At 36.5% G+C, this 12,203-nt stretch overlaps 1 protein-coding gene across 1 annotated transcript in view; it reads right to left on the bottom strand.

Annotated features, from left to right (window-relative positions):
* Window positions 1-12,203, bottom strand: part of PLA2G4A (phospholipase A2 group IVA) — a 247,567-nt gene that overhangs the window by 63,367 nt on the left and 171,997 nt on the right. The window contains exons 5-6 of the mRNA XM_063105935.1: window positions 7,108-7,145; window positions 117-258 (exon numbers count right to left, since the gene is read on the bottom strand). Of these exons, the coding sequence (XP_062962005.1) occupies window positions 117-258; window positions 7,108-7,145 (180 nt within the window). The remainder of the gene's footprint in view (window positions 1-116; window positions 259-7,107; window positions 7,146-12,203) is intronic.

The raw sequence follows: 12,203 nt of genomic DNA, 5'->3' as shown, positions 1-12,203 counted from the left end.
GCTGAAGGAAGAATGGTCAATTTCTATATTGCCGTATTTTGATGAAGTTTTTGAAGAAAGTGTCAGAACAAAATTATTACTAAATTTTAGTAACACTTTAAAGTTTTCCAACTCACATCACGCGTAGCATACAATCCTTCACTGTTCTTTGGACCCAAGAGTTTCTTCAAGTTTTCTTTTATGTTTTCTTTTCTCTGCTGTCTGAAAATTTTCTCCTGATCACACAGAGCCATACTAAATCGTAGGTCTGGGCATGAGCTGTAATACCAAATGGATAAAGTCATGAGCAAATGTTCCCAGTAGCCTTGTTTTACATCCATCCAGCTCCCTCGGGTCCCTAGTAGCTATACTGATATATGTTCACTGCTTCCCGTAAGCCATTTCCTAGGAAAGAACCTAAAACAAGAATAAAAAATCAGCTTATCTTAAAGCAGCATGTTCCAAGGTATGTTTTTAGGTAAAAAAGGAGTTTGAGCTATTTAGATAAAACAAACAAGCAAACAAACAGCCCCTGATAAGCTGTATATTATGATGACAAAGACTTAGGGAAGTGCTTCAGTAAGGAACCTTGTTTACACCTGTTTGACACACTATTTCCCGAACTTACTTGACCAAGAATCCCCTCCCATGTCCCTCCACCCCCACCACTTCACCATCATAATACTTACTAACATCCCAAAGAGCCTGTGTTTTTAGAAACATACTTGCCAAAATACTGTCTTAATAAATTGCCTTTTCTAACAGACAGGCTCCCTCTGGCAAAGAAAAGAACTTCTAATAGAGTAACTTGAGATATCCACAAATGACTTTACAGCTAAAGGACTTTGGAATCCTTAAATTATACATACTCTTCCTCTCTAATAACGGCAGTGCCAATTTCTCTGAAACCTATACCACACGAGAAATCACATTAGGTATTATACGTGCATCACTGCAACAACTATGGGAATAAACATTACACATCGTTATGCATTTTTATATATTACAGCACTACAAATCGCAAAACTGAGGTCCTGAGTGGTTAGAGTCACATAATAAATAAGTGATGTACTTTCCACCATGCAACAATGCTTCACAAATAAGACAGGTCCTATGAACTCTAAATGCTGGCTATTGAATTTTAAAATTGCAACAAAACAAAACAAAACAAAACCACTAGCAATCTGCATTGTGGTGAGAGTAAATCCAAAATGCAGAAGTCAAGAATATCACTAATAAAATATTGTCTCTTTGGGCCGAGCCCATGGCGCACTCAGGAGAGTGCAGCGCTGGGAGCGCGGCGACACTCCCACCACGGGTTCGGATGCTATACAGGAATGGCCGGTGCACTCACGGGCTGAGTGCTGGTCACAAAAAAGACAAAAAAATAAAATAAAAATAAAATAAAATAAAATAAAATATTGTCTCTTTACCATCCATAAAATTAAGTTCTTTCCTTAGGAATGAATCAAATATAAGTCTTATGTCTGTTAATTCAGTATATTTCTTCCTTGTAAAATACAGTACAAGAGAAGAGACTGTAAAGTCTCTGGACTATGTTGTCTATAGTGATATTTGCTCATTACAAATAATATTTTAATTGCTACTTCCCAGAGGACAAATATAGATAAATCACAAAAGATTAAGTATGATTAATAATGAAAAACATAAGAATAAGTATTAAATTTTACTAGCAAATTTAAGCAATACTGTAAATAAATTAACTAATATTTTAAAAAATATTTTAAATACTTATTTTCCAGTGCTGAAGAAGGTAAAATAACACTGTCATTCTCATACACTCATTATGGGAATATGAATTAGCAAAACACTTTTGAAAAGCAATTAGGCAACTGTTGGGAAAATATAGGAAAATGGTCAGAGCCCTTCAGATGTTCAGAATCTTGCTGAGCATTTGCTGTGAATAGGTTGTGAGTGCATGGAGTTAGTGCCCCTGTGCAGCGCCACCACCTTGGCTGGAGTTTACTGCCTTGGGCGGCTACTGTTGCATGGGTGGCCATACCTTTCCAACCTAAAGCTTCCAAAGACCTGTTTGCTGGTTATCTAGCTCATAGACCTGTGTGTGAAGGGGACTGGTGACCCAGCCTGGTGTGTGAGGAGTCTGGTGACCCAGCCTGGCATGTGAAGGGTCTGTGACCCAGTCTGGAATGGGCTTGAGGGGTCTGTGAGCTCCAGACCCAGCCCTAGCTTTATAATTGGAGTCATCAGCAGGATTCCAACATTAGCCCTAGCTTTACAATTGGTGCTGTGAGCAGGATTCTGACAGAGCCCAAGCACTGAAATTGGTGTAGTCAGCAGGATTCTGAACAGTTAAAGGAGCCAAAAGCCCTTGGAAGAAGGAGAAAATGTGGCTACTTGTGAATATGCTGTGCCCTATGGCTGCTTTCCTGTTGACCAGGATCTGGTTGCTTCACACTGTACTGCAAGGCAGCATAGACCAGGTACTACAATGCAAAACCCCTTGGGAAGGGGAAGAAATGTGGCTGTCCTTGAGCATGTATTGGCCGGTGGCCACTTTCCTGCTGACCAGAGCCTGGCTGCTGATCACTATGCTGCAAAGTGATCGAGATTTGTGGCAGAAAGCAGAGCTGTTGGAAGCACGGATAAATGTCCTGGAGGATGACATGAAGCGACTGGCCACTCCTGCCTCTCACACCAGGGAAGATGACAAACCCAGTGATGAGCTGGGGAAAACTGTGCATCTCCAGGCATGACCTGCTGTGCATGAGAAATTGAGACAGTAAAGCAGCAGAAACAGGGAGAGCCCCTGGCTGCTACATCTATGAGACCTAGGGGTGGATGGAGTAATGTGCTTTAGAGACAAGGCGGTAAATGCATGTTGTGTTTGTCTGAAGTCAAATGGCTTGAAGGGTCCATATAAACCCAAGAAAAGAGTGCCACATGCAGATGGGCAGATGACCCAAGGATGGATTCCCCTGCAGAATTTGAAGTATGTTTTCACCTGGTGAAAAGGTGGAAAAGTTAGTCTCCTTTACTACAAGCCTGTCTTGGTGGCAGCGGTTACAAAAGAGCCGCAGATATGCACAAGGGCAAGGCAGCCACTCCCTGATGGACTGAGTAAATGCAGCTGTTTGAACTGTGTGGGCAAACGCTGAAATTGCCAGAGACTGAGTGAATAGCTGGTATAAGCCAAGCTGACTGAGATAATTCAAAAGCCAGAGAAAAATACAAGGGTGAAATAGATAAACTGTTTGTTAAAGACATTATCTTGGTGGTGAGGCAGCCAGATGCTAAAAACCAGGACAATGGGGAAAACGCCCTAAATGCATTTGAGAAGTTTGGGACAGCTCCCCTCCCATCCTAGAAGGACTGAGTTGTCCCAGAGGACAGATCTGAGGTGTCATTGCCCTCGGCAAACTGCTCCCTGCATCCCAGCTGCTCTGGCTGGAGCAATCCTGCCTCAGCACCTCCAAAGAAAAAAAGCCAAAAACCTTGGTGGTGTTCACATTGTGTTAAGTTTGCAGGCCAGCAGTATGTGAGAGCATTGGCGGTGTGGCAGCCTCCACCTAGATCTCAGAAGATGTATGAAAAAGCCAGGGGACTCAGGTGGAGACCTGCTGCAGGGGTGGAGCCACTGCAGAGGTCATCTACAGAGCCGTGTAGAGCAGAAACATGGGGTCAAAGCCCCCACAGAAAACCCCCCACTGAGGAAATGTCTAGTGGAGTCAGGATGGTGGGGCTGCCACCCGGAGCCCAGAACTATGCAGTGCCAGCCTGGAAAAGCTGCAGGCACCAGGCAGCTCAATGGTCTGCACTTGGCAGAGCTGTAGGAGCATGGTTGCCCAGTGCTTTAGGGGTCAGGTGTCCCAGTGTGCTTAATGTTTGCCCTGTTTGGGTTTTGGATTTGTTCGTGGTCCTGTTTTTCCTTTCTATTCCTCCCTTCTGGAACAGGAATGTGTACCCAGTGTCAGTCCCACTGTACCCTGGAAGTAGATAAACTTGTTTTTGACTCTTTACAGGTTCATGGCTGGAAGGACTTTTGCCTTTGGTCTCAGATGAAACTTTGGACTTTGGACTTTTGAGTTGGTGCTACAACAAGCTAAAGACTTTTGGGACTGGGATGGAATGTGTAATATGTGAATGTAAGGGTCGTTTATCCTCACTAAAGAAACATCGTGGAAGATTCTAAATGTGTAGATTATATGGTGAGGGACCCTGAAAAGGTGGATTGTTGGGAAAAAATAGGAAAATGGTCAGGGCCTCACAGATGTTCAGAATCTTGCTGAGCATTTGCTGTAAATAGGTTGTAAGAGGGCAGAGTTAATGCACCTGCACAGCACCACCACCTTGGCTGGAGTTTACTGCCTCAGGCTGCCACGGCCAGTGGCCATGCCTTTCCAACCTATGGCTTCCAAGGAACTGTTTGCTGGTTACCTAGCTCATAGACCTGTGTGTGAAGGGGACTGGTGACCCAGCCTGGCATGTGAAGGGTCTGTGACCCAGTCTGGAATGGGCTTGAGGGGTCTGTGAGCTCCAGACCCAGCCCTAGCTTTACAATTGGAGTCATCGGCAGGATTCTGACATTAGCCCTAGCTTTAGAATTGATGCTGTGAGCAGGATTCTGACAGAGCCCTAGTGCTGCAGCAACAAATACCAAAAATAATTAAAATGCGCCCTCTCTTTGGCCTAGTAATTTTACTTCTGGATAGCTACTTTAAGGGAAGTTACTGCAACTTCTGAAAAAATCATTTAACCATACTATCCAACAATAAAGAAATGGTCATTAAATTATAGTATATGAAACTATTGGGTTATGCAGCTATTAAATTTGGTTATTTTGAAAATTATGTAACGGGGAAAAAGTGAATAAAATAATGAATTAGCATTTTTAAGTCGTGTGGGCTACACTCCTTTTATATTATTAGTATTTATTATGATATATTTGGTTAGGTAACTTCTAACCACTTTAAGAAGGAAAAGTCTCACCTGTACAGTTGTCTCTGTAAATCTTCCTCAGCTTTATTTTATTTTTGCTCCTCAAGGGTAATCACTACCCTAAATTTAGTCTTTATCATTTAATGTATGTCTTTATAATTTTACAATACACATATTTATGTCCCTCAATAATACAGAGGGTTATTTTGTAGGTTTTTAATTTTGTTATAAAAGCTATCAATGCAAAGTAATTTTTCTCATTTAACATTTTGTTTTTGAGAATTGTCTTTGTTTACATAAATAAAGTAATTCAAACACTTTTACTATTGTGGAGTACTTTCATTATATGAATATACCATACTTTATCCATGAATATACCATACTTTATCCATGAACATTAAGGTTACTTTCAAATTTTTGTAAGCTACAAACTGAACTACTGAACCACTTTACACATGTGATGTACATGTGTAAAAGTTGCCTGTAATTTATACTCTTTAGAAAGAACATCCTATTTAATCATCACAACAGGTATGCTTATAAAGTACTCTTATTTTACAGATGAGTAAAAAGTGATTAGAAATCTTTCAGCTGTTAACATAATTAGTAGATTTATGTCTAAGACTTCTTATTCTAGAACCCATGGTTTTTGTAGTATACTATGCTGTAATATGCTATTTTTTAAAAAGAATCATGATCACTGTAACAGACCTAGATGTTTACAAGATATCACTAAAAAAAAATCTAGAAGAAAATTTTTAAAATTCTGAATAATTTTATAAATATAGTAATAGAATTATGGTTCACTTATTTCCTATTTTATATATTATTTTTAACTTTCTAATTAATTTTCTTTCTTGATTTTATATTATATTTAATGGAAGAAATTACATGAAAAATTTTTCTTTGAAGAAAATCGTTTCTCATTGAAAAAAAATTCCATTCTAGAGTCAAGACATAAATTAACACATAAAAATAGGGTGTGATTAAAGCTCATTATAAAGACATAGAAAATTTCTTCTAGATGAATATATATTATTTAGCTAAGTTCTTCTACATTTTTAATGACTGTTTCATTGTTAAAGCCCATTATTTAATACAATATGTTCCTAATTACCTCAATGAAGACCGTTTCTCATTAAAACAAACAGCACATTATTTCCATAGGCAGTCAAATAAGAAAAAATATTTCTAATCTCATTCCAAAATATTACTTTTAATCAAGAATCAAGTTAATGCAAAATAATGCAACACAGCAACTTGGACTGTCCTTTGATATTTGCTGACATACATTGAGAGGCTGTGGAAATGTACACCAATCATTTACTAAGTCAAATCAAATGTTCCAGGAATCAAAATATGATATTAAGAGAGAAAAATGCCTAAATCCATTGTCACCCAGTTTGCAAATCACAAGATATGTGATTGTTGAATTAATTTGTGTGGTGTTTATATAAAATATGTACTAGTTACTTTGGCAAAATCAGCTTCAACAGGGAAGTTCACAGAGATGCAGAGAGATTTAGAGAGGTGGGATCTACTGAACTCCACTAGATCAGAAATCAGCTGGATCAAGGCAGACCTGGCTCCCCTAAGAGTTACCATTTGAAAATAAATAAATGATTTCATTGTTGAGACTATTTCATTTTTTGGAGGCCACTTTTAAAGGGCAACATTCTTCATGGAACTTTATCATTTGTAGACCTTCTGATCAGTACATACAGAATTAGTCTCTATTTTCACTTTTTCCTCTTTATATAAAATTATTATAGTTTCCTGTTCATGACACTTTCACATTTTTGAATATCTGAATCAACAATGGGAAGCAGGCTTAAACAACTGCATTCATTTCTATGGGAATAGATATATGAGGGTATATCAAAAAGTTGATGGAAAGATTGATATTATCTTTCAATTTTATTTTTCCACAAAAACAATATTTAAAAAAAAGTTTTCTCATATAACTGATATCTATTATTTAACCACTAAACTACTGGAAGACTAAGCAAAAAATATTACAATATGAGAACAATAAATATAAGAAAATTACATTCTTTAAAATGTTGTAGCTATTAACAGATAACTAAAGAAAAGCAAAGTAAATTTAATGCACTCTTATATATTCAAAGCTGTCAGAATTATTTCAAATATAAAAAGTATACAATTTAACAAAATAAATAATCTTCCACCTAACTAAATAAATGTACTTACCAAACTTCAAGAGACATTTCCAGAATCATTTCAGTGACCTAAAAAAGATACATTAATCAGATTAAGTCATAAAATGCATGTGCATTTTACATTATGAAAACAAAATCAAATAAATTTTGTGCCAGATTTTTAACTAAAAAGAAAGGAAAGGAAAAACACACTAAAAATAAAAGTTACATATCTCCATGAAGAACATAAACTACAGGAGCATTTCAGTAAGTAGTTTTTGCTATTTTTTATGATATAAATCTACTGAGTAAGTTATTTTAATAAACGTAAGATTGCCTCTGCATGGTTGTTTTGCTTCTTCACTAAAATGAAGTAGTTCGGTCCCACAATTACTACTCATGAAACATAAAATGTGCCCAAGATATATAAACTACTAAGATGTTAAGTCTGTTATTGGGGAGCTGCCTCGGGCCACAAAATCAGAGGCTGTAATGGCTGAGAGGTTAAAGAAAGTCTGGGTGAGAGTTCACACGTGCACATTTGCAACAAGTGCGGCTGTAGTCAACTGGAAGTTGAAAACCCATCCACTGTGGGCCTCAGGACCCAGGGCTCAGCCAACTATGGTTAGCTCAGAAAACATCTAATAATGGGATTCGAGGGCTTGGGATTCTATTTATTCAACACTATTTAAACCCACGAAACATATCAGAGAGTTGCACTTTGCCAATGAGACAATTTTGGTTTAATGGAAAAGAGAGTGTGACTAATATTCACAGAGCAAAGGGGCTAGTAAGAGATGTCTTTCCAGAGACTATAAATCTGTTGTATAGAAAAACCTTCTCAATACTATCCCTGGCATTAGTAATGAATTAGATTTTTATGAGAACCAAGTAAGAACATGCTTCGAAAGCTGCTGTAAAATTTTAAGATGGTGCTATTATTTTTATTATATTAGCTACCATAAGAACAGAGATTGAAATTTTTCAGTAAGTTTAAGTAGAACTGAACTAAGATATGCCTCTTGAAATATGAAGAGGATATTTTTAGAACCAACATAAAATGCTATAGATTTAGATTTATAATCTTTTGAGTTTCAGAGGATGGAAAAAAACTACAAGGAACTTTCCAAAAGGTTAAAATAAGTTCATAAATGATTCTCAGTACCGCCTTTTATGAGTAAGCAAAAGGTACTGAAATCATCTGTACAAAAATTTGCCTCTCCCAGTAAACTGTAAGTACTCTCTTATATAGGTTTCTATTACTAGATCATTGCACAGCATTTGGAATACAACAGATACTAAATATTTGCACAATATTTACTGTGCATGTTTATGTGAGGAGGAGCACGTCAGGCAATCTTCACCTGTCAAGAAATATCTCATTGCTACTAGAGATAAATCACGGGATGGTCTGACCCAAACAGCAGTTCCTCCATAGGGAATTCTATGAATCTTTATTCATCAAAGCAGCATATAAATATCACTCTTAAAGTTAATAAAGTAATTAAGAATCCCAGTAAAAATGGAATTATACATGCCCAGATGAACAGTAGTTCAGTTATGTCAAAAGACTGATCGGCTACAACACAGTATCAATAGAATCACTTCTCAGACCACATCCCCAAACACTGTCTATTCCTCATTTCAAAATTTCAGTCGGACTCTTCCCCAAAGAGGACTTGGAAAACATTTTATATTGAGTGAGGTTACTTTGGATAGCTAGTTAAGAAAAAAACAGAAACAAAAAAGACATGAGCAAAAAACATGGTCTATTTTTTTTTTTTTTTTTCACAAAATACATGAAAGCTGCCATTAAAATGACATTTGACTTATTTTTTTTTTTATCTCTACAGGGCAAAGCCACCATGGGTGAATGGAAACTATATGAACAATATTACAGCTCAATATAGAGTTTTCTAACAAATGGAAAGACTCAAAGCCAGAAGAGGCTTCCTATTTCCAAGTGCTATCTCACGACAAAAAGTGTTCAGGAATCAGCTGGCTTCCCAACTGTTAGGTCCCTAGGCAATTTATAAATTACATATTAAAATATCCAATGTTTTTCACATCCAATGCCTAATTGTCCTGAAAACTTAATAAATAAAAGGAAAATCAACCCAAACTGTATTTATAAGAATGTCCTCTCTGTACAACAACATTTCTTGGCTAAGACATCCATGAACTTAGATAGACTGACCAGACTCTTCAAATAAAGGTAGAATAAAAGAAGAGAAGAAACAGGATTTCCCTGCCTTTTGAATGTTACAGGCTATGTGGCTGTGGCTCTGGTCACATGGATTGGAATCCTCACTTCCACATATTGTCCAAGAGGATCACACACAGTCAGGAAGAAATTTTAAACTCTCCTACTCGGTGCACTATGTTCAGACATGCTATGAAGCTTGACATTCACAATCTCTCCACACCTTCTACCTGGAACATGTCATTCAGATAAAATAGCCACAAAAATATGTACTTCCTATGAGGCATTTACAATTACTGTAAACTTCTTCCCACACACTGTATAAAGCATCTCTGTATTACAAGCTTTCACATTGCTGGCGTTATCAGGGCAATTAGAAAGAACGGTGACCAAATCGCCCAGGCTCTGCCCAACCCCAAAATACTCAACTAGGAGTCAGAACAAATTAAAAGAGCTCTACCTTTTTCTAGGAATTATAAAGGTAAACAGTAAGCTGTACCCATGACACATTCTTAAGCAATAATTTCTTCTTTGAACTCTAAAGTGAAAAGCAATTTTAGATGCTTACGATTGGAGATGTTCAGTTGTGTGAGAGTGGGAAAAACTAGAAGAGAGAAACGGTTTTAAATAAGCTATTTGAGACTTTAAAATAATTTTTAAAGTATATAAGCCACTAATGCTCTTGAAAATTTTCCAAGGTCATTTTGAAGTAATTATGGTAAAGCAACAAGCTTAGTGTCTGGCAATAAGGAGTTCCTTTAAAATCATTACTACAAAAAAGATGCACACAGTCAAATAATTTGGAACTCAAGAATTTATTCTTATTAATACAAAGTTCTTCAAATATGCCATGTATTCTCTTATATAGCCCAATACTGATGTTTACTTTCAGTAAAACACTGTTTTGAATTCTGATCCTTCTTGAGTCAATTTACTCTTTTTTCTCTAGGTAGAAATAAACAGCAACTGATCACCAAGTTGATTCAATAAGTGCTCACATCTCTCAAGAGAATTACATAATATTGTCTGCTTTATCTGTATTTAACTGAACTATGCAAGACAATAAATTGATATTGAAAAAAATAAATGAGTCATTGCTACTAAGAGTCACATTTTGCACACTGTTACTCCATCCTGTAAAGAAAGAATAAACGTGGATCTGACAAAGACACAATTCAAGTGTAAAGCAGAAATTACAACCCCACCAATGCAAACTAGATAACATCTACATAAATTTTACATGTTTAAATAGTGTATATATGTATCAAAACATCAGATTGTACCCCAAGAGCATGTACAATTACAATGTATCAATTAAAATAAATTTTTAAAAATCAAATGGAATACTGATAAAATCATTTTTGTAAATTCTCAATTTTTTGATAAAACAAAATTAGTATTTACTACCAGGACATTTCATCTATTACCCAAGAATTCAGTATAGTTGTGCCCCCCCAAAAAATGAGCCAGACAGTCTCAAAAAATTTTGAAAGATATAAAAATACTCTATTTTCCCTGTAGCCATGTTTCACTCTATCACATAGTTTCCTCCTTACATTTGTTGATAATCATACATTTCTTATATTAACATCCTTTTCCATACATGGACATCAGTGGAAATTCTGAAGAGCTGTGTAATCATTAGCTTTCATGCAACAAACAGGATTTCCTAGGGCACTTCTACTAAACCACCCCCCCACCCCCACTATCTCTTTTTCTCCAAATGGAAATCCCTCAGACTCTCTAGCTTTTCTCTTTTAAACTTCATTTACTTTCATTACTCCTATCTGAGCACTTCCTAGGTTTGCATCACTTCTTGTAAGTGCCTTCATTCGTTCATTCATCCAAAAATGATTCAAGTGCCTAATGTGTGCTAGGCTGGGTATGTAATGGTAAGTAAGTTGAATATGTTCTACTCCATGGTAGAACTTACAATCCAACAGAGGACCTCCAAGAATGCAAGAGCATTCTAAGATGCCCTATAATTTAAAAGTTATAAATTGTAGAAGTGTCAAAAATAGACTTAAGTTTCCATTTCTAGTAGCCCAAAATAAAAATGCATTCTCTTTTAAAGCCAGGAATTGCTCGACCCACATTTGAATTCTGCCCTGCATCAGTACCTGATGGTCTTCATGTCTTAGCCAAAGACCTCCCAAATTACTCACAAAATTACAAAGTGGTCTTGTTTTCCTTGCAAACTCCACTTTGTCTCATCAACTTACCGAAATTGTAGTCTTTTTCTTCACACATCAATACATAGTTTTCCAATGAAATCATCCTGATACTAACTTAACCTTCTGAACTCACCATGAAGATTCCCTTTTATTTTTAAGCATTGCCACTATCTCTTCTACAGAACTGCCTCATTCATTTTCAAGTCGCATGAATAAGCATGAATAAGCAACAATCAAAGAAAGCAGACAAAATGACAGATGACACTGGAGCCATGAGACATGGCTGATTTAAAACAATAATACTAACTTCTAAATAAAGGCGGCAAATTAAAACAGTGTAAACTTAGAGGCTACCTACCTCAAAGTATTGGTCAAAACAAACTAATTTCATCCAGAAAAATAAAGTATAATCTTCTTCTGTTTTACCACAAAAATGTAGCATTTTCACGGTTCTTTTGAAGTGGGCTACTTTGTTTACACAAAACACAGTATATGCTGAAGATTCTATACTTTTTCACTTTAAAATGGGTTACTGTAACCCGAAGCCACATTTGATAGACTCAGTAATGACTAACTACAATATTCTGACCTATCTCCAAACTAATGATCACAAAACTTATAAGCTCTACCTATATTTAAATAACAAGTTTGCTCTGGTCAGTAAGTTCCAACAAATAAGTAAGTTTAGTATTCAGTTAAATCAGTTTCACGAAGCACATGACATATGTTTAGTTAAATCTGATCAGCTACAATGAGAATATCTATGATGCA

The sequence above is a fragment of the Cynocephalus volans genome, chromosome 8 (genome assembly GCF_027409185.1).
Source record: "Cynocephalus volans isolate mCynVol1 chromosome 8, mCynVol1.pri, whole genome shotgun sequence".
Taxonomy (NCBI): Eukaryota; Metazoa; Chordata; class Mammalia; order Dermoptera; family Cynocephalidae; genus Cynocephalus; species Cynocephalus volans.
This window is presented reverse-complemented; position numbering and strand designations above follow the sequence as displayed.